The sequence below is a fragment of the Agelaius phoeniceus genome, chromosome 36 (genome assembly GCF_051311805.1).
Source record: "Agelaius phoeniceus isolate bAgePho1 chromosome 36, bAgePho1.hap1, whole genome shotgun sequence".
In the NCBI taxonomy this organism is placed as follows: domain Eukaryota; kingdom Metazoa; phylum Chordata; class Aves; order Passeriformes; family Icteridae; genus Agelaius; species Agelaius phoeniceus.
The window spans coordinates 2095400-2117344 of NC_135300.1; the positions used below are offsets into that span (position 1 = coordinate 2095400).

Here is a 21945-nt window from a genome sequence, read left to right on the forward strand (position 1 = left end):
TCCCCAGGCTGGAACGAAAGGGGGGACCCCCCCCCAAACAACAACACCACCACCACCACCAACCCCCCCAACCCCGCTCCCGTCCCCGCGGGACCCCCGCCCGCCCTGGTCAGCTCGGCCGACCTGCTGAAGCTGCGCTCGCTGGGCGAGGGGCCCCCCAAAGAGCTCAAGATCCGCCTGATCAAGGTGGAGAGCGGCGGCGCCGGGGGCCCGGGGGATCCCCGGCCTCGCCGGGGGGCGGTGGCTGGTGACGCTTTGGTGGCCTCGGAGGCGGCAGAGCCGCGGGGGCTGCCCCTGGCGCAGCTGACGATCCGGCACAGCGCGGCTGAGGTGGTGCGGGCCAGCAAGTGAGTCTGGGGGGGCTGGGGGGGTCTGGGGTGGTTTGGGGAGAGGGTTTGGGGGGGTCACGGGGTGGTTTGGGGCTTATCTGGGGGATTTTGGGGAGGAATCGGGGTGGTGTTGGGGTGGTTTGGGTATTCTGGGTGTCCTACTATGGGTGTCCCCCTCAGGCAGGCGCGGCTGAAGGGGCCATTCCGAGGGGGGGATTTGGGTGATTCTGGGGGGGGTTTTGGGGGGATTTGGGTGATTCTGGAGGGATTTGGGGTGATTCTGGGGGGATTTTGGGGGATTTGGGTGATTCTGGCGGGATTTGGGTGATTTGGGGCATTTTTGGGGTATTTTTGGGGTGATTTGGGGCATTCCTGGTGTCCCACTGTCACTCCCCCTCAGGCAGGCGCGGCTGAAGGGGCCGTTCCGAGGTGGGGATTTGGGTGATTCTCGTGGGATTTTTGGGGTGATTTGGGGCTGAAGGGGCCGTTCCGAGGTGGGGATTTGGGTGATTCTGGGTGGGATTTGGATGATTCCTGGGGGGATTTTGGGGGATTTGGATGATTCTGGTGGGATTTTGGGGTGATTTGGATGATCCTGGGGGGATTTTTGGGGGGATTTGGGAGGTTCTAGGGGTATTTTTGGGACGATTTGGGGTACCCGGGGTGTCCCCCGCAGGCAGGCGCGGCTCAAGGGCCCTTCCGCGAGTCCTACCTGTGCCCGGCGCAGTCGGTGAAGCCGCGAATCGACGCCGGGAGCAGCTGCCCCGCGACAAACTGAACCCGCCCACGCCCAGCATCTACGTGAGTGCTCATTGGCTGCTGCCCGCGGCCCCTGGCTGCTGATTGGCTCCCTGGATTGGGTCCCCTGGCTGCTGATTGGCTCCCTGGATGGTCCCCCTGGCTGCTGATTGGTTCCCTCCATGGGTTTCATGGTTGCTGATTGGCTCCATGGATGGGTCCCCTGGCTGCTGATTGGCTGCTGTGAAAGGTCCAGGGTGTCCTCTCTGCTCATTGGCTGGTGGGATGGGTGGGTCCTGCTTCCTGATTGGCTGCCTGGGTGGTTTTCTTGATTGCTGATTGGCTCCCTGCTAGGGATCCCAGGGTGTCCCCCTCTCCTGATTGGCTGGTGGGCATCCTTGATGCTGATTGGCTCCATGGCTGGATCCCTCCCCTCCTGATTGGTCCATCACGGCAGCTCTTTGTTGATTGGCTGCCAGAAGGGGACGGATCTGCCAGAGCATCTCTGATTGGTCAGTGGGACAGGAGACTCTCCTGATTGGCCGATGGGTGGGGGCAGAGTTTCCCTGCTGCTGATTGGCTGCCAGATCGTGGCCTTCAATCTGATTGGCTGGCGCGCCAAACCACTCAGTCCTGATTGCTGGTTGTTAGGCTACCTGAATCCTCATTGGCTGGAGAACTGTGAACCAGGCCATCTCCATCCTGATTGGCTGATGCCCTAAACCATCTCCATCCTGATTGGCCACTGACACGGTCATTGGGGGCATGTGGCATGCTGTGATTGGTCCTGTGTGAGGCTGCTGCGCTGTGATTGGTCCTTTTTCTGTGTGCTGGCTGCTGATTGGTCCCTGCCCAAGGGCGGTGGGCTGTGATTGGTCCCTTTGTCGGGTGCCGGTCTCTGATTGGCCGCCGTTGTTCCCGCCCAGCTGGAGAGCAACGCGACGCCTTCTCCCCGGTGCTGCTGCAGTTCTGCACCGACCCCAAGAACCCCATCACCGTCATCCGGGGCCTGGCGGGGTCCCTGCGCCTCAGTGAGCACCCAAAACCCCCAAAAACACCCCAAAAATACCCCAAAAACCCAAATCCCCTAAATCCCCCATGGATCCCCCCATCACCGTCATCCGGGGCCTGGCGGGGTCCCTGCGCCTCAGTGAGCACCCCAAAAACCCCAAAAAACACCCCAAAAATACCCCAAAACACCCCCTCAAAAACACCCCAAAAACACCCCAAAAATACCCCAAAAACACCCCCCCCCAAAAACCCCCCAAAAACACCCCAAAAACCCCAAATCCTTAAATCCCCCATGGATCCCCCCATCACGTCATCCGGGGCCTGGCGGGTCCCTGCGCCTCAGTGAGCACCCCAAAACACCCCAAAACACCCCAAAAACACCCCAAAAAAACCCCAAAACCCCAAAATACAACCCTGTCCTTGTCCCCATCCCACACCTGTCACCTTCCTGACCCCATGACACACCCCAATCCCCCAGGACACCCCCAAAATGACCCAAAACCCCCATTTTTGGAGATCTGGGTCTGTTCAGCACCAAGACCCTGGTGTGGTCCCCTTGTCCCTGTCCCTGTCCCTGTCCCTGTCCCCTCCTGATCCCATGACACCCCAGTCCCCGTGGTGACCCCAATCCCCCCAGACACCCCCAAAATGACCCTAAACCCCCAAAATGACCCAACCCCGGTGGTTCTTTCAGACCTGGGTCTGTTCAGCACCAGACCCTGGTGGAGATTCCCTGTCCCTGTCCCTGTCCTTGTCCCTGTCCCCATCCCACCTCTGTCCCCTCATGACCCCATGAGACCCCCAGTCCCCCAGGACACCCCCAAAATGTCCCCAAACCCCTTGAAATGACCCAACCCCCGGTGTTTTTCTGTCAGACCTGGGTCTGTTCAGCACCAACACCTTGGTGGAGATTCCCTGTCCCTGTCCCAGTCCCTGTCCCTGTCCCCATTTAACCCTTTCGATCCCATAACACCCCCCAATCCCCCAGGACACCCCCAAAATGGCCCCAACCCCCCAAAATGACCCAAACCCTGGTGTTTTTCTGTCAGACCTGGGTCTGTTCAGCACCAAGACCCTGGTGGAGGCCAGCGGCGAGCACGCGGTCGAGGTGCGCACGCAGGTGCAGCAGCCGTCGGACCAGACTGGGACCTGTCGGGGACGCGCCAGGTGTGGCCTGCGAGAGCAGCCGCTCGCACACCACCATCGCCAAGTACGCCCAGTACCAGCATCCTCCTTCCAGGAGTCCCTGCAGGTGAGGGACAGGGACAGGGACATGGTGGGGACACCTCACAGGACATGGGGACACACAGGGGACACAGCAGAGACTCCACCACCACCATCGCCAAGTACGCCAGTACCAGGGCCTCCTCCTTCCAGGAGTCCCTGCAGGTGAGGGACAGGGACAGGGGACATGCTGGGGACATGGGGACACACAGGGGACACAGCAGGGACCCCACACCACCATCGCCAAGTACGCCCAGTACCAGGCGTCCTCCTTCCAGGAGTCCCTGCAGGTGAGGGATGGGACACTCACAGGACATGGGGACACACAGGGGACACTCCTTGGGGACAGGGACACAGCAGGGACCCCACACCACCATGTCCCAGTATGCCCAGTACCAGGGCGTCCTCCTTCCAGGAGTCCCTGCAGGTGAGGGATGGGCATGGGGACATGGTGGGGACATGGGGACACTCACAGGGCATGGGAACACACCTTGGGGACAGGGGACACAGCAGGGACCCCACACCACCATGTCCCAGTTGTGCCGAGTACCAGGCCTCCTCCTTCCAGGAGTCCCTGCAGGTGAGGGACGGGACATGGGGACACACCTTGGGGACAGGGGACACATGCTGGGGACAGGGGACACAGCAGGGACCCCACACCACCATCGCCAAGTACGCCCAGTACCAGGCCATCCTCCTTCCAGGAGTCCCTGCAGGTGAGGGATGGGGACAGGGGACATGGTGGGGACATGGGACACTCACAGGACATGGGGACACAGCTCAGGGCATGGGGACACACCCTGGGGACATGGGGACACAGCAGGGACCCCACACCACCATCACCAAGTACACCCGTACCAGGTGTGCTCCTTCCAGGAGTCCCTGCAGGTGAGGGATGGGGACAGGACATGGTGGGGACATGGGGACATGGTGGGGACATGGGGACACAGCAGGGACCCCACACCACCATCGCCAAGTATGCCCAGTACCAGGTGTGCTCCTTCCAGGAGTCCCTGCAGGTGAGGGACAGGGGACATGGTGGGACGTGGGGACACACCCTGGGGACACAGCTTAGGGACAGGGGACACACCCTGGGGACAGGGGACACAGCAGGGACCCCACACCACCATGTCCCCAGTGTGCCCAGTACCAGGCCTCCTCCTTCCAGGAGTCCCTGCAGTGAGGGACGGGGACAGGGGACACTCACAGGACATGGGGACACTCACAGGACATGGGGACACGCAGGGACACACCTTGGGGGACCTGCCAGGTGTGGCCCTGTGACATCAGCTGTTCCCACACCAGCATCTCCCAGTACCAGGTGTGCTCGTTCCAGGAGTCCCTGCAGGTGACAGGGAGGGGACACAGGGACAGGGGACACAGGGACAATGGACATGGTGGTGACAGCACAGGGGACAGAGGGCTCAGGGGCACATGGGGGTTCCAGGGGATTCGTGTCCTCAAATGTCCCCAAGTGTCCCCAGGATGCCCCAAGCGTCCCCTGGTGTCCCCTGGTGTCCCTTGGTGTCCTGGAGCCCCCAAAATGTTCCCAAGTGTCCCCTGGGATGCCTGGCTGTCTCTGGAATGTCCCCAAGTGTCCCCCAGTGTCCTGAGGTGGCACCAGGGGCTGAGGTGGCCCCAGGGGCTGGTGCAGTGTCTGGGGCACCAGTGTCCTGAGGTGGCACCCCTGTCCCCACAGGAGGACAAGGACAGAGGAGGATGAGGAGGCCGAGGAGTCCCGACAGCACCACCGAGACCCCGCCCAGGTGGGGCCACCCCCTGTCCCCTCTTGGGGACATCCCGGGGGGGACAACGTGTCACCCCCACCCGGAGGGAGGGTCCCAATGTCCCCAAAGGGCCCTGGTGTCCTTTGGAGGGGTCCCAATATCCCCAAGTGGTCCAATGTCCCCAAAGGGTCCTGGTGTCCTTTGGGGGGTTCACAATGTCCCCAAGGGGTCCCTGATGTCCCTAAGGGGGTCCTGATGTCCCCAAAGGGGTCCTGGTGTCCTTTGGGGGGGATCCCAATGTCCCCGAGGGGTCCCTGGGTTGTCACTGTGTCATTGAGGGGCGTCCCAATGTCCCCAAAAGGTCCCCAGGATGTCCCTGTGTTCTTGAGGGGGGAGGGTGTCCTGGTGTCCCCAGGGTGTCCTTTAGGGGGTGTCCCCAGGGATGTCCCCAAGCCCTGGGGGGGGGTGGGGGTGACACGTCCCCCTTGGGGACCCCGTGCCCGCCCCCGTGACCCCGTGTCCCCCCAGGCCCCCCCGACCAGAAATCCCACCAGATCATCAAGTTCGGGACCAACATCGACCTGTCGGACGCCAAGAGGTGACAGCGGGGACACCGGGGACACTGGGGACAATGGGGAGGCAATGGGGACAGGGGGGGACAATGGGGACACTGGGGGACATGGGGACAGTGGGGACAATGGGGACACCGGGGGACAGTGGGGGACAATGGGGACAGCGGGGGACGGGGGGGGGACAGCAGGGACAGTGGGGACACCTGTGGGACAGTGGGGCACAGCTGGGGGACAGTAGGGACAGCGGGGGGGACAATGGGGTGGGGACACCTGGGTGACAATGGGGGGGTCAGGGCCGCTCTCAGGTGACAATGGGGGGTCAGGGTCACTCTCAGGTGACAATGGGGGGGATCAGAGCCACTCTCAGGTGACAATGGGGGGCTCAGGGTCACTCTCAGGTGACAATGGGGGCTCAAGGCCCCTCTCAGGTGACAATGAGGGGCTCAAGGCCCCTCTCAGGTGACAGCGGGCGGGTCCCAGGTGCCAGGGCGTGGCTCCCGCGGGGCGTGGCTCCCCCCCGGCTGGTGCCACCCCCCGGGTGACGCAGGTGTCCCCTGTCCCCGCAGGTGGAAGCCGCAGCTGCAGGAGCTGCTGAAGCTGCCGGCGTTCATGCGCGTCTCCTCCACGGGGAACATGCTGAGGCCACGTGGGCCACACCATCCTGGGCATGAACACCGTGCAGCTCTACATGAAGGTGCCCGGCAGCCGCACCCCCGGTGAGTGACACACCTGGGCACACCTGGGGAACACCTGGGCACACCCAAAACACACCTGGGGAACACCCATAGCACACCTGGGCATGAACACTGTGCAGCTCTACATGAAGGTGCCCAGCAGCCGCACCCCCGGTGAGTGACACACCTGGGAACACCTGGGAACAGCCATAACACACCTGGGAACACCTAAAACACACCTGGGGAACACCTGGGCACACCTAAAACACACCTGGGCACACCTGGCCATGAACACCCATAACACACCTGGGCATGAACACCGTGCAGCTCTACATGAAGGTGCCCAGCAGCCACACCCCTGGTGAGGGCACACCTGGGCACACCATAGCACACCCATAGCACACCTGGGGGCACCCAAAACACACCTGGGGGAACAGCCATAACACACCTGGGCACCCAAAACACACCTGGGGAACACCTGGGCACACCTGGGGAACACCTGGGAACACCTGGGCACACCAAAACACACCTGGGGAACACCTGGGGAACACCTGGGCACACCTAAAACACACCTGGGCACACCTAAAACACACCTGGGGAACACGCAAACCACACCCAAAATACACCTGGGGAACACCCATAATGCACCTGGGGAACACCCATAACGCACCTGGGAACACCCTGGGCACACACCTGGGCAGACCCATAACACACCTGGGCACACCTGGGCACACACCTGGGCACACATCTGGGGGCACTGTACCACACCAGGGGACACCTGGGCACAGCTGGGGAACACCCAAAACACACCTGGGGACACCCGAGTACACCTGGGGAATTTTCATGGGACTCCTTTTTTTTTGGTTTTTTTTTTTGCTTTTTTGGGGATTTTGATGGGATTTTTTTTTTGGTGGGAGGTGACAAAAACCCCAAAACCAGCAGGGGCGGGGGGGGACACCCGATCTCAGTGTCCTGGGGTGGGTGGGGTCAGCGGGGGTGGCACACGGTGACGGTGACGGTGACAGCGTCCCCCGCAGGCCACCAGGAGAACAACAACTTCTGCTCGGTGAACATCAACATCGGCCCCGGCGACTGCGAGTGGTTCGCGGTGCCACGAGCACTACTGGGAGACCATCTCCGCCTTCTGCGACAGGTGGGCGGGCCTGCGCGCGAAAGGGGGCGTGGTTTGCATGAAACGGGCGTGGTTTGCATAAAAGGTGGGGTCGGTGAAAGGGGAGGGGCTTGCACAAAGGAGGTGCGGTTGTTGGGGCAGTGCTACTGGGAGAGAATCTCCGCCTTCTGTGACAGGTGGGCGGGGCCTGCAGAAAAAAAGGGCGTGGTTTGAATAAAAGGGGGCGGGGTATGCATAAAGAGACCACCACACAATAATTGCTATTAATTATTGGGGGTGTGGCCTGGGCAGAGCCAGTGGGCATGGCCTGATAATCCATGGGTTGTGGTTCTACATGGGGCGTGGCCAAGTGCAGTGGGCGTGGCCTGATATTCTACAGGTGTGGTTCTACTTGGGGGCGTGGCCAAGTGCAGTGGGCGTGGCCTGATAATGTGCATGTGCTTCTACATGGGGGTGTGGCCAAGTGCAGTGGGCGTGGCCCTGATCTATGGGTGTGGTTCTACATGGGGGTGTGGCCAAGCGCAGTGGGCGTGGCCAACCCCCATTTCCCAGCCCCGGGGATCAATTCAGGGTTGGTTGGGATGGAGCGGGCGCGGCTGCGTGGGCGTGTCCGGGTGTGGGCGGGGCTGTCTCTGACCCACGCCCCCGGCGCAGGCACGGCGTGGATTACCTGACGGGCTCGTGGTGGCCCATCCTGGAGGACCTGTACCGCTCCAACATCCCCGTGTACCGGTTCGTGCAGCGCCCCGGGGACCTGGTGTGGATCAACGCCGGCACCGTGCACTGGGTGCAGGCCACGGGCTGGTGCAACAACATCGCCTGGAACGTGGGGCCGCTGACGGGTGAGGGACACGGGGACATTGGGGACATTGGGGACATTGGGGACACTGAGGGAAACAACATCGCCTGGAACGTGGGGCCGCTGACGGGGTGAGGGACACTGGGGACATTGGGGGGACATTGGGGACATTGAGGGGAACAACACCGCCTGGAACGTGGGGCCGCTGACGGGTGAGGGACACTGAGGGGACATTGGGGACATTGAGAACTCACTGTGGGTGCTGCCAGGTGGTGGCGTTGGAGCATCCCAGGGGTGTCCGTGTGTCCCGGGGCTGTCTGTGTGTCCCAGGGGGGATTCTGTGTGTCCCGGGGCTGTCTGTGTGTCCCAGGGCTGTCCGTGTGTCCCAGGGGGATTCTGTGTGTCCCGGGGCTGTCCGTGTGTCCCAGGGCTGTCCGTGTGTCCCAGGGGGATTCTGTGTGTCCCAGGGCTGTCCGTGTGTCCCGGCAGTGTCCGTGTGTCCCGGGGCTGTCCGTGTGTCCCGGGGCTGTCCGTGTTGTCCCGGGTGTCCCCAGGGGCGCGGTGCCATCCCCGCTGTCCCCCTGTCCCCAGCGTACCAGTACCAGCTGGCCCTGGAGCGCTACGAGTGGAACGAGGTGAAGAACGTCAAGTCCATCGTGCCCATGATCCACGTGTCCTGGAACGTGGCCAGGACCGTCAAGATCAGCGACCCCGACCTCTACAAGATGATCAAGTGAGCGAGGGGACACCTGGGGGACACCTGGGGACACCTGGGGACACCTGGGGAGGGAGGGACGTGGACAGAGTGGGGATGGGGACACAGCGGGGCAGGGGGACTTGGTGGCTTGGGTGCCCCGTGGGTGGGTGGGACCCTGGTGACAGTGACGGTGTCCCCAACAGCGGGTGACAGCGGGTGACAGTGCCCCTGGTGACAGGGATGGTGTCCCCAACAGCGGGTGACAGTGCCCCTGGTGATGGTGTCCCCAACAGGGGGTGACAGCAGGTGACAGTGCCCCTGGTGACAACGCGCTTGTCGTGGGTGACAGGGGGTGACAATGTCCCTGCTGATGGTGTCCCCATGGTGGGTGCCACAGGTGTCCCAGGTGCCTCAGGTGTCCCGAGTGGCTCAGGTGCCCCAGGTGGCTCAGATGTCCCAGATTGTCCCAGCTGCCCCAGGTGTCCCAGGTGTCCCAGGTCCCCCAGATTGTCCCAGGTGTCCCAGGTGTCTCAGGTGTCCCAGATGTCCCAGCTGCCCCAGCTGCCTCAGCTGCCCCAGGTGGCCCAGGTGGCTCAGGTGCCCCAAGTCCCCCAGATGTCCCAGGTGCCCAAGGTGGCTCAGGTGTCCCAGGTTCCCCAGGTGGCTCAGGTGCCCCAGGTGCCCCAGATGTCCCAGCTGCCCCAGGTGTCCCAGGGTGGCTCAGGTGTCCCAGGTGGCTCAGGTGCCCCAGGTGTCCCAGGTGCTCAGGTGTCCCTCGTGTCCCCTGTGTCCCAGGTACTGCCTGCTGCAGTCCATCAAGCACTGCCAGGTGCAGCGCGAGAGCCTGGTGCGCGCGGGGAAGAAAATCGCCTACCAGGGCCGCGTCAAGGACGAGCCGGCCTACTACTGCAACGAGTGTGACGTGAGTGCCAGCAGCGCGGGGGACAGGGCTGGGGACACCGCCACGGGGCTGGGGATGGGCTGGGGACACTGCCATGGGGCTGGGGATGGGCTGGGGACAGGGCTGGGGACACTGCCATGGGGCTGGGGATGGGCTGGGGACACTGACACGGGGCTGGGGACAGGGCTGGGGACACCGCCATGGGGCTGGGGACAGGGCTGGGACACTGCCATGGGGCTGGGGACAGGGCTGGGACACTGCCATGGGGCTGGGGATGGGCTGGGGACAGGGTTGTGGCATTGTCACACTGCTGGGGACACACCCCTGGCACTGCCATGGAGCAGGGGACACAGCCCTGGGATGGCCTTGGCCTTGTCCTTAGCTGTGGGGTGTCCCTGTCCACTCCACTGACCTCTCCCCTGACCATGACTGTCCTTGGCCACCCACTGACCACTCCTGACTGTGTGGTGTCCCTGGCTGTGCCACTGTCCACTCCCCTGACCCGTGCTGTCCCTGTCCCCCCACTGACCATTCCCCTGTCCCTGTCCCCCCACTGACCACTCTCCTGTCCCTGTCCCCTCACTGACCACTCCCCTGTCCCTGTCCCCTCACTGACCACTCCCTGGCTGTGCTGTCCCTGTCCCCCCACTGTCCACTCCCCTGTCCCTGTCCCTGTCCACCCACTGACCACTCCCCTGACCATGCTGTCCCTGTCCCCCCACTGACCATTCCCCTGTCCCTGTCCCCTCACTGACCACTCTCCTGTCCCTGTCCCTGTCCCCCCACTGACCACTCTCCTGTCCCTGTCCCCCCACTGACCACTCCCCTGTCCCTGTCCCCCCACTGACCATTCCCCTGCCCTTGTGCTGTCCCTGTCCACTCCCCTGGCCCTGGGCCGTGCTGGCCACGCTGCCCCGTGACCGTGTGGTGTCCCCCGTGCACTGCGCTGACCCTGCCCTGTCCCCCGTGTCCCCCGTGTCCCCCGTGTCCCCCGTGTCCCCCGTGTCCCGTGTCCCCGTGTCCCCCGTGTCCCCCGTGTCCCCGTGTCCCCCATGTCCCCCGTGTCCCCGTGTCCCCCGTGTCCCCCGTGTCCCCCGTGTCCCCGTGTCCCTGTGTCCCCCCGTGTCCCCCCGTGTCCCCTGTGTCCCCGTGTCCCCTGTGTCCCCTGTGTCCCCCGTGTCCCCGGTTGCAGGTGGAGGTGTTCAACATCCTGTTTGTGACGAGCGAGACGGGCGGCGCGCAACACGTACCTGGTGCACTGCGAGGGCTGCGCGCGGCGCCCGCGCCGGGGGCCTGGCCGGCGTCATCGTCCTCGAGCAGTACAAGACCGAGGAGCTGATGCAGATCTACGACGGCTTCACCCTGGTGAGCGCAGCTGGGGCGACACCTGGGGACAGCTGGGGACACACATGGGACAGCTGGGAAAACCTGGGGACACCCTGGGGACAGCTGGGGACAGCTGGGGACAACCTGGGGACACCTGGGGACAGCTGGGGAAAACCTGGGGACACAGCTGGGGACAGCTGGGGAAAACCTGGCGACACCTGGGGCAACCTGGGGACAACCTGGGGACACCTGGGGATACACCTGGGGACACCTGGGGACAACCTGGGGGCATCTGGGGACAACCTGGGGACACCTGGGGGCCCATGGGGGCAAGCTAGGGACAGGTGGGGATACACCTGGGACAGATGGGGACACAGCTGGGGACACACCTGGGACAGGTGGGAGGGCTGGGATACACCTGGGGACACATGGGACACACCTGGGGACAGCTGGGGATACACCTGGGGGCACATGGGGGGACAGATGGGGACACAGCTGGGGACACACCTGGGACAGGTGGGAGGGCTGGGATACACCTGGGGACACATGGGGACATACCTGGGACAGATGGGACACCTGGGGACACACCTGGGCACACCTGGGGCAGCTGGTGGCACATGGGACACCTGGGGACACACCTGGGACAGCTGGGGGACAGGTGGGGACACACCTGGGCACACCTGCACACACCTGGGGACATCTGGGGACACACCCGGGGACACCTGGGGACACCCAGGGGCTGGGGACACCTGTGTGGGCACCGTCCCCCTCCCGGTGTCCCCAAGGGGGCGGTGCTGAGGTGACCCCACCCCCATTCCCCTCCCCCCCCAGGTGACGCCGCCGACCCCCAGATGAGTCCAGGGCCCCCCCCAGGGCGGGGGAGGGGCCGGGGGGGCCCCGCCCCTCCCCCCACCACGAACACTTTTTATTTATTCACGGAGAAATGGCCCCAAAAATGGTCTGGACCTGGACGGACAAGGACAAAGCTTTGGGTGCAAAAACTCCGATTTTCTACAAAAATCCCCATTTCTAGGATTGACAAAGCCCCTCCCCCCCGCGGGGGGGGATGGGGGGGGGTCTCTCTGCTGCCCCTCCCCCACCCCCACATTTTTGGGGGCTCCGAACACTGAGGGGGTTGGGGGGGGGAGGGGAGGCTTTGCCCCTCCCCCATCATTTTAGGGGGAGGGGGGGTTCGTGCCCCTCCCCCACCACAAAGGGGAGCCTGGGGGGGGTCCCCGCCCCCTCCCCTCAGCATTAAAGGGGGGGAGGGGCGGGGGGGGAGGGGCACTTTTATTGGGGGGGGTTGGACCCCTTGCCAAGATTCAACCAAAAACTCGCCCCGCCCCCACCAGCAGCCGCCCCTCCCCCCCCATACGGGTCCGGGCCGGGGGGAGGGGCACGGGGGGGGTGGGGGAGGGGCAGGATTTTTATTGAGGGGGGGGGGGAGGTGCCCCTCCCCCCCTCTCCGCCCCTCCCCCCTCGCGGGGGCGGGGCTCAGGTCTCTACGGGGGGGGGAGGGGCTCCCCCCAACCCATGGTGCAAAGGGGGGAGGGGCCTGTGCTACCCCTCCCCCCCAAAAAAGGGGGGGCGGCAGGAGCCCCCCCGCGGGGGGAGGGGCCTTGGGGTGCCCCTCCCCTCCCCCCCTTTCCCCGAGCCTCCTTTTGGGTTTTTTTTTCTTTTTTTTTTGTAAATGATTTTTTGTTGTTGTCGTTTTTTTTTTTTTCCTTTTTCTTATTTTTTTTCCTCTTTTTTAATTTATACGCGGGGAGGGGGGGGGAGGGGTCGCTTTATTTATTGGGGGGGGGGTCCCCGACTCCCGAGGGGGGGGGAGGGGAGGGGATGGGGGGGGGGGAGGTTTTTGGTCCCCGTGACCCCTCCCCCTCCCCCCCCTTGTCCCCATCACCCGGTGACCCCTGACCTTTGTGGGGGGAGGGGCGGGTGTGTGTCCCCCCCCTCGCCCCGCCCCCACCCCACCCCCCCCTCCCCCCATTATGGTGCTGGGCCCTGCGGCCGCCCCGCCCCTCCCCCCACCCCCGTATCCCCCCTCCCCCCCCCTGCGGCCGGACCCCCCCCCCCCCCGGTGTTTGCGGGGGTGGGGGAGGGGCGGGTGCTCCCCTCCCCCCCCCCAGAAGCTATTTTGTACCTGAGATTAAATTAATGGCAAAGCCCGACGGCTCCGTGGGGGAGGGGCGGGGTTGGGGAGGGGTCCGGGGGAGTGGGGAGGGGCGGGATTTGGGGAGGGGTCCAGGGGAGTGGGGGAGGGGCCCTGATGGGGCAGGAATTGGGGGGGGGGGGGGGGGGGGGGGGGGGGGGGCTGAGGAAATTGGGGGGTGCAGGAATTGGGTGGGGGGGGCAGGAATTGGGGTGGGAGGGGGGCAGGAATTGAGAAGGGGGTGAGGAAATGAGGAGGGGGTGGGGCAGGAATTTGGGGGGCTCAGGAAATGGGGGGGGGGGGCTCAGGAATTTGGGGAGGGGGGGGACAGGGACACCCACGAGGTCACACAGGGGACAGCGGCACCAAGGGGGGCTTTAATGGGGACCCCAAAAACCCCCCAGGGACATTTTGGGGGGGGGGGGGGGACTCAAAGCCTTGGGGGAGTCATTGAGGGCATTGGGGGGGGGGGGGTCCCCAACTGGTTTTGGGGGGGTCCATCAGGTTTTGGGGGTCCATGGGGGGTCTCTCAGGTGGTTTTGGGGTCTCTCAGGTGTTTTGGGTCTCTCAAGTGGTTTTGGGGTCTCTCAGGTGGTTTTGGGTCTCTCAGGTGGTTTTTGGGGTCCATCCGGTGTTTCTGGGGTCTCTCAGGAGATTTTGGGGTCCATCCGGTGTTTTTGGGGTTCATCCGGTGTTTTTGGGGGTCTCTCAGATGTTTCTGAAGTCCATCCAGTGGTTTTGGGGTCTCTCAGGAGATTTTGGGGGTCGATCCGGTGGTTTTGGAGTCCATCCGGTGTTTTTGGGGTCCCTCAGGTTGTTTTGGGGTCTCTCAGGTGGTTTTTGGGGTCCATCCGGTGTTTTTGGGGTCTCTCAGGAGATTTTGGGGTCTCTCAGGTGTTTTTGGGGTCTCTCAGGAGATTTTGGGGTCCATCCGGTGTTTTTGGGGTCTCTCAGGTGGTTTTGGGGTCTCTCAGGAGATTTTGGGGCCCACCCTGGGGTCCCTCAGGGGTAGGGGGGCTCCACCTCGATGGACACAATGTGGTGCCCGGGGACCATGGCCAGCCCCAGAACTCGGGGTTCACTGCCCGGGAACGCGTCTGGAGAGGGGAGAAAAGGGCTCAGAACCCCCCCCAAAAAAACCCTAAAACACCCACGACCACCCAAAAAAACCCTGAAAGACCCCCGTGAAAAACCCCCAAAAGTCCCCACAAAAAACCCCCAAAGACCCCGTTAAAAATCCTCTGAAGGTCCCCCCAAAAAAACCCCAAAGGCTGCCCCAAGTAAGCCCAACTTCCCCCCTGAAAAACCCCAAAAACACCCAAAAATCCCCACAAAAAACCCGGAAAGACCCCCCTAAAAATCCCCCGAAGATCCCCCCAAAAAACCCCAAAGATCGCCCCAAATAAGCCCCAAAGATCGCCCAAAAAACCCCAAAGATCGCCCCAAATAAACCCCAAAGATCGCCCCAAATAAACCCCAAAGATCGCCCCAAATAAACCCACACCCACCTCCCCCAGACCCTCAGATCCACCCCCAAAAAACTCAAAAAACCCCCTTAAAAAAACCCCAAAATTCCCTAAAAAAAACCCCCAAACCTCCTAAAGACCCCCTAAATACCCCAATAAAACTCCTAAAAAAACCCAAAAACCCCAAAGCCCCCCCAGGACCCGCAGCTTTCAGGAATTCCTGGGCAGAGCCCAGGATCGCGTTGCTCTGGCGAGTCAGAGCTTGGGGATGATCCCACCCCTCTCAGACCCCCAAAACACCCCAAAACACCCCAAAACTCCCCCAGACCCCCAAAACTGCCCCAAAGTCCCCCAAACTTTCAGGAACTCCTGCGCAGAGCCCAGGATCCCGTTGCTCTGGCAGTCAGAGCTCGGGGATGCTCCCACCCCTCCCAGACCCCCAAAACCCCCCCAGAACCCCCCAAAACCCCCCCAGGACCCCCCCAGACCTGCGGCTTTCAGGAACTCCTGCGCAGAGCCCAGGATCACGTTGCTCTGGCGGTCCGTGCACAGGAACGCCCCCACCAGGGTCCGCCCGTCGACATGCGGATGCGGAGGCTGCGGTTCAGCAGCGCCTCCAGGACGCTGCCGCCCCCGGGGGGGGCCCCGCGACCCCCGGCCCGGCCTGGGGGGGACGGGGGGAGGGAACGGGTGAGACCCCCCCGGAACAGCCGGATGGGGCTGGGGAGGAATGCGGGGACCCCGGCACAAAAAAACCCACCCAGCACTTATGGGACCCCTCCCCAAAAAAACCTCCCAGAGCACCAAAATAATCCCCAGTTCCTATGGGCCCCCCCCCCAAATCTCCCCCAGTCCCTATGGGAATCCCCCCAAAAACTCCCAGAGCCCCAAAATATTCCTAATCCCTATGGCCCCTCTCCCCAAAAACTCCTCCAGTCCCAAAACACCCACCCAGCACCTATGGGACCCCTCAAAAACCTCCCCCAAAATATTCCCCAGTCCCTATGGCTTCCCCAAACCTCCCCCAGCCCCAAAACCCTCCCAAGGCCCCTCTTCCCCCACCCCCTCAGCCCCTATGGATCCCCTAAACCTCCCCCAGCCCCAAAAATTCTCCCCCAATCCCTATGGCCCCCCCTGAACCTTCCCCCAGCCCCTGTGGCCCCCCATAAACCCAGATCCCCCCCACATCTCCCCCAGACACCCTCACAAACCCCCCCGGTTCTCACAGTCCCCCCGCCCCTCCTCAGGCCCGAGCCCTCAGAGCCCCCCGAATCTCCCCTCAGGACCCCTGCACCGCCCCCCAGCTCCTCCTCTGGTGTTCCAGGATCCATAGGGCAGCCCTGCCGCGCCCCCAGTCCCTCAGACACCCCAAATTCTCCCTAAAATCTCCCCCAAATTCCCGCCCGCGCCCCCCACTCACGGCCGGGCCGGCCCCCGCCTCCTCCGGCGGATCCGCCATGATGGCGCCGCTTCCCGGCAGCCCTGGCGCCGGCACAGGGGGGGCGGAGCTACGGACCACAACTCCCGGCGTGCACCGCGCCCTGCGCGGCAGCGATAGCGGCTACAGAGCCGTGACTGCATTTCCCAGCACGACACCGCGCGGTAATAGACTAGAATAGAATGGAATAAACACAAGGACTACGTTTCCCAGCACGCCCCGCGGCGCGCAGGGCCCGGGTTTCCGGCGGCGTTGCCATGGCGACGGGCGGCGCGGGCTCGGCCTGAGCGGTCCCGAGGTGCGGGGAGGGGGCCCTGAGGGGCTGGGGGGGCTCAGGGGGGTCTGGGGGGAGCTGTGGGGGCCGTGGGGGCCGTGAGGGGTCGGGGATCCCCTTTATGGGGGGGGCGGGGTCTCCCCTCCCGTGACCCCCCCAAACCCAGGCGCGCCCCCTCCTCCTGCAGGCCGCGGGTGATGACGTCACCCCAGAGGGGAAGGGGGACCCCCGACCCCCCCCCCCCCCCCCATTGGGGTCTGCCCTTGTCTGGGTGGGTCCCTCTTTGGGGGGGGGGGGGTGCCCCCAATTTTGGGGTCCAATTGTGACTTTTTGGAGGCCCGAATAAATCGGAATTTGGGGGAGGGGGACACACTCGGGGACAGCCCTTGGTGACAATGGGGGGGGTTCCCGGCTGTCCGTGTCATCTGTCCGTGTGTCTGTCTGTCCGTCTCACCTGTCTGTCACCTGTCCATGCGTCTGTCTGGCCATGTCACCTGCCCCTGTGTCTGTCACCTGTCCCTGACCAGCTGTCCTTGTCACCTGTCCCTGTGTCTGTCTTTCTGTGCCACCTCTCCATGTCTCCTGTCCGTCATTGTGTCCCCTGTCCTCGTCCCCTGTCCCCATCCCTGTCCCTGTCCCCTGTCCCTACCCGTCTTCAATGTCCCCATCCCCTGTCCCCATCCCTGTCCCATGTCCCTATCCCTGTCTTCAATGTCCCCATCCCTGTCCCCATCCCTGTCCCCTGTCCCCATCCCTGTCCCCAGTGTCCCCTGTCCCCTCTCCCAGTCCCTCCCCAGCTGTCCCCATCCCCTGTCCCCATCCCTGTCCCTTTCCCTGTCCCCAATCCCCTGTCTTTGTCCCCATCCCTATCCCCAATGTCCCCTGTCCCTGTCCCCTGTCCCGTCCCCTGTCCCCATCCCTGTCCCCTATGTCCCCTGTCCCCTCTCCCAGTCCCTCCCCAGCTGTCCCCGATGTCCCCACGGCGCTGTTGTCACCGTCCCCCTTCAGGACACAGGCGGTGCTGGCACTGTCACCTCCTGACCCGGTGACACCGCGGTGACACCGACGACGTGGGGCAGTGCCACCCTCCTGGGGCTGTGCCAGTGCCCCGGGCACGGCCGGGTGCCACCCCCTGGTGACAAAGTGACAGCCCCGGGTGACAAAGTGCCACCCCTGGGTGACAAAGTGACACCCCCTGGTGACAAAGTGACAGCCCCGGGTGACAAAGTGCCACCCCTGGGTGACAAAGTGACACCCCCTGGTGACAAAGTGACAGCCCCGGGTGACAAAGTGACAGCCCCGGGTGACACGGGGGTGGCCTCAGGGCTCAGAGCCACCAAACGGAGGCAAAACGGGCAAAAAGGAGCAAAACGCCCCAAAAATGTCCCTGGGGGAGGGCTCGGGGTGACAAAAGCCACCAACGGCCCCCAAAATGTCACCTCTGGGCTTTGGGGGCGCTCTGGGGCGTCACACGAGGGTTTGGGGACATTTGGGGACATTTTGGGGTCCTCGTGGTGTCACACGAGGGTTTGGGGACATTTGTGAGGATTTTGGGGTCCTTGTGGTGTCACACAAAGGTTTGGGGACATTTCGGGGGATTTTGGGGTCCTTGTGGTGTCACACGAGGGTTTGGGGGCATTTTGGGGTCCTTGTGGTGTCACACGAGGGTTTGGGGACATTTGGGGGCATTTTGGGGTCCTCGTGGTGTCACACGAGGGTTTGGGGACATTTGTGAGGATTTTGGGGTCCTTGTGGTGTCACACGAGGGTTTGGGGACATTTGGGGGCATTTTGGGGTCCTTGTGGTGTCACACGAGGGTTTGGGGACATTTGTGAGGATTTTGGGGTCCTTGTGGTGTCACACGAGGTTCTTGGTGGATTTTGGGGGGTTCTGGGGGTGTCACCCAAGAGTTTGGGTGGATTTTGGGGGGATTTGGGGTTCTTGTGGTGTCACACGAGGGTTTGGGGACATTTGGGGCGATTTTGGGGTTCTGGGGGTGTCACTTGAGGTTTTGGGAGGAGAATTTGGGGCATTTGTGAGGATCTTGGGGTTCTCATGGTGCCCCACCAGGTTCTGGGTGGATTTTGGGGGGATTTTGGAGTTCTGGGGGTGTCACATGAGGGTTTGGGGAGCATTTGGGTGGATTTGTGAGGATTTTGGGGTTCTCATGGTGTCCCATGGGGTTCTGGGTGGATTTTGGGGTTCTCATGGTGTCCCATGGGGTTCTGGGTGGATTTTGGGTGGATTTTGGGTGGATTTTGGGGTTCTCATGGTGTCCCACCAGTTTTTGGGTGGATTTTGGGTGGATTTTGGGGTTCTCATGGTGTCCCATGGGGTTCTGGGTGGATTTTGGGGTTCTCATGGTGTCCCACCAGGTTTTGGGTGGATTTTGGGGTTCTCATGGTGTCCCATGGGGTTTTGGGTGGATTTTGGGGTTCTCATGGTGTCCCACCAGTTTTTGGGTGGATTTTGGGTGGATTTTGGGGTTCCCATGGTGTCCCACCAGGTTCTGGGTGGATTTTGGGTGGATTTTGGGGTTCTCATGGTGCCCCACCAGTTTTTGGGTGGATTTTGGGGTTCTCATGGTGTCCCATGGGGTTTTGGGTGGATTTTGGGGTTCTCATGGCATCCCACCAGGTTTTGGGTGGATTTTGGGGTTCTCATGGTGCCCCACCAGTTTTTGGGTGGATTTTGGGTGGATTTTGGGGTTCTCATGGTGTCCCATGGGGTTCTGGGTGGATTTTGGGGTTCTCATGGTGCCCCACCAGGTTCTGGGTGGATTTTGGGGTCTCTGGGGGTTCCTGGTGCTGGGTAACAAAAACCAGGAGCAACTTTTGGGTAAAAAAGACCCCAAATAGGTAAAACCCCAAACCTGGAGTGGTTTTCACCCAATTTTCCATCGTTTTGGGGTAAATTCAGCTGCTGGGGGGGCTCCTCTGCTGCCCCAAGGCATCAACCCCAAAGTTTTGGGGCAAAAAAGGCCCCAAAAAGGAAAGGAAATTTAAAAAAATGCAGCAAATTCCAGCAGTGGGGGCGGAGCAGGCACAGCCTGGGGGTTTTGGGGAGATTTTGGAGCATTTTGGGACAATTTAACCCCCAAACCCATCCCTGAGGAGAAATTCCCCCATTTCAGCTCTGGGGTTTTGGGGCAGGATTTGGCCTGGATTTGGGGGAAATTCAAACCCTTTTTCCTTCCCCTTTTGAATATTGAAATAAAAGATTTAATATTTGAATATTTTCTTTTTCCTTTTTTAATTCCCCCCCTTTTTTTTCAGTATTTTTTAATTTTTCTTCCTTCTTTTGAATCCCCTTCTCCTGATTTCTCCTTTTCTCAATTTTTCCCCCTTTCTTTAACATTTTTTCCCTTTTTTGAAGCTTTTTCCATCTCTTTAACTCTTTCCAAATCTTTTCCCTTTTTGATTCTTGCACACTTCTTAAATATTTTCCCCTTTCTAAGGTATTTTTCCTCTTTTTACTATTTTCCCCTCTTTTGAATCTTTTTTCCATTTTTTATCTCTCCCCTTTAATTCTTTTTCCCTTTTTTCAGTCTTTTCCCCCTTTTTTGATTCTTCTTTTCCTTTTTCAAATTTTTAATCTTTTTTGTTTGTTTTTACATTTTCATTTTCTCTCATTTCCCCCCTTTTTTCATATTTTTCCCCTTTTATTCTTCTTTATTCAAACTTTTTTCCTTTTAAAATATTTTTTTCCTTTCCCTCCTTTTTTAGTTCTTAAATGTTTTTCCTTTTTAATATTTCCCATTTTTTCAATATTTTAGTAACTTTTCTCTTTTTTTAATATTTTTCTCAATTTGAACATTTTTTAAACTTTCACCCTTTTAAATATTTTTCCATTTTTCCCCTTTTTGAGTATTTTTTTCCTTTTTCATTTTTTCCCTTTATAATTTCTCCCCTTTTCCATCATTTTACTTTTTCCCATCCTTTTCCAATCTTCTTCCCTTTTCCAATCTTTTTAAAAATATTTTTTCTTCCAACCTTTTCTCTTTTCTAACCATTTCTTCCTTTCTCCACATTTTTCTTTTTTCATCTTTTAAAATCCTTTCCCCTTTTCCAATATTTTTTATTCTTTTTCAATTTTCCCCCTTTTCCAATCTTTTCCCCCTTTTTCATCCTTTTTCAAGGGAAATGGAAAATTTCCCATTGAAAAATGGGGGAAATTTCCCCATTGAAAAAAGGGGAAAATGGGGAAAATTTCCCCATTGAAAAAAGGGGAAAATACTGAAAATTTTTCCCAATATTTTCCCCTTTTTAATCTTTTCTCCTTTTTAACCTTTTTCATTTTCCAATCTTTTTTTTCCCCTTTTCAATCTTTCCCAACCTTCCCCCCTTTTCAATCTTTTTTATCCCTTTTCAATTTTTTAATTCCTTTTCAATCTTTTTTATTCCTTTTCAATCTTTCCCAACCTTTTTTTAATCCCACCTCCATCTTTCCAACCCCTTCCTCACCCTTTTTTTTTTTTAATCCTTATAAACCCCCCCCTTTTTTTTTTTTTTGTTCTTCCTCCCTGCAGCCTTAAAGAAACTCCAAAAAAAGAAGAAAAAAAAAAAAACACCCAAAAGAAAAAAAAAAAAAAGCCCAACAACCCCAAAACCCAACCCACCAAACCACTCCCTTCCCAAGTATTTCAAAGTCGAGGAGGGAGGGAGAAAGAACAAAAAAAAAAATTTAAAAAAAAAAATTTGCTTTTGAATTTTTTTTTTTTTTTTTTACCGCGTGTTTAAAATCACCGAGGGAGGGGGGGAGGAATGGGCGGATAAAAAAAAAAGGAAGGAGGGGGGGAAGGAAGGGTAAAAATCCTTTAAAAAAATAAAAAGGGAAGCGTGACGAGTATGGAACTAGTTAACCTTTAACAATTTATGCTGATGTCACACTGAGCATGAGTACTGATTAATCCCCCCCCGAAATATTTTTATGGGAGTGAGGAGAGGGGGGGGGGAAGAATAAGGAGAAAGAGAAGAAAAAAAAAAAAAAGGCAGAAAAAAAAAAAAAAAAAAGAAATAATTTACCGCAGCCATCTTTGTTTTATGCAGAAAAATCTCCGGCTTCGGGTCCCCCCCGGCTGGGGCCACACAAATATTTGTCCCTCGCCGAGCCGGGATCTGCGGGAGGGGGAAAAGCAAAAAAATATCATTAATGAGGCCCCAAAACTGAGCAAAAATACCCGAAAATGAGCAGGATGAGGATTATTCGCCTGCTCGGGCTGTAGCGGCGAAGGCTGGGGGGGGTGGGGTGGGGGGAGCTTTGGGATTTATTATTTTTGAAGGGTTTCGTGCTTTTGGATTTTTTGGGTTTTTTTTTTTTTTTGGGTGTTTTTAAGGATTTTTCGTGGGTTTTGTTTTTAATTTTTTTTTTTTTTTTTTTACTTGGCGCGGGTGATTTTTAAGGTTTTTTGGCGCTTTTTTTTTTGATGTTGATTTTTACCCTTTTTTAGCCCTTTCTATTTTTTTGTTTATTTTTAACCTTTTTT

General features: G+C 59.7%; 2 protein-coding genes and 1 long non-coding RNA gene across 8 annotated transcripts in view; 2 read left to right on the top strand and 1 right to left on the bottom strand.

Annotated features, from left to right (window-relative positions):
• Positions 1-11985, top strand: part of KDM6B (lysine demethylase 6B) — a 12534-nt gene extending 549 nt beyond the window's left edge. The window contains 22 exon segments of the mRNA XM_077192900.1: positions 8-351; positions 1006-1072; positions 1075-1134; positions 2000-2098; positions 3128-3217; positions 3220-3249; positions 3252-3303; positions 3440-3467; positions 5018-5037; positions 5039-5073; positions 5558-5627; positions 6168-6240; positions 6242-6317; positions 7313-7386; positions 7388-7428; positions 8062-8249; positions 8798-8939; positions 9699-9825; positions 10997-11041; positions 11043-11080; positions 11082-11169; positions 11962-11985. Of these exon segments, the coding sequence (XP_077049015.1) occupies positions 8-351; positions 1006-1072; positions 1075-1134; positions 2000-2098; positions 3128-3217; positions 3220-3249; positions 3252-3303; positions 3440-3467; positions 5018-5037; positions 5039-5073; positions 5558-5627; positions 6168-6240; positions 6242-6317; positions 7313-7386; positions 7388-7428; positions 8062-8249; positions 8798-8939; positions 9699-9825; positions 10997-11041; positions 11043-11080; positions 11082-11169; positions 11962-11985 (1811 nt within the window).
• A 1856-nt stretch (positions 11986-13841) lies between these two features.
• Positions 13842-21634, bottom strand: NAA38 (N-alpha-acetyltransferase 38, NatC auxiliary subunit). 6 transcript variants are annotated; one of them, XM_077193090.1, is made up of 5 exons: positions 21485-21508; positions 16169-16323; positions 15237-15412; positions 14237-14379; positions 13842-14136 (listed from the first exon to the last, which is right to left on the bottom strand). In XM_077193090.1, exons 1-4 carry the CDS (start codon positions 21491-21493, stop codon positions 14285-14287), a joined length of 435 nt encoding a protein of 144 aa, XP_077049205.1. In that variant the 5' UTR covers positions 21494-21508; the 3' UTR covers positions 13842-14136; positions 14237-14284. The 6 variants fall into 6 exon arrangements, with proteins under 6 accessions (XP_077049205.1, XP_077049208.1, XP_077049207.1 ...); XM_077193093.1 differs by having other exon boundaries at positions 14120-14209; positions 14270-14379; positions 21485-21634; XM_077193092.1 differs by having other exon boundaries at positions 14120-14189; positions 14270-14379; positions 21485-21633.
• On the top strand, positions 18401-19693 carry LOC143696547 (uncharacterized). The gene is made up of 2 exons (XR_013185964.1): positions 18401-19188; positions 19229-19693. It is a non-coding gene; the product is annotated as an uncharacterized LOC143696547 (long non-coding RNA).
• Positions 21635-21945: the final 311 nt, after the last annotated feature.

Coding starts and splice junctions, on each gene's coding strand:
- NAA38 (XM_077193090.1), bottom strand. Junction 15,413..16,168: donor AGGCGGGGGCCGGCCCGGCC/GTGAGTGGGGGG, acceptor CGTCCCCCCCAG/GCCGGGCCGGGGGTCGCGGG. Junction 14,380..15,236: donor GGAGTTCCTGAAAGCCGCAG/GTCTGGGGGGGT, acceptor TCCCCTCTCCAG/ACGCGTTCCCGGGCAGTGAA.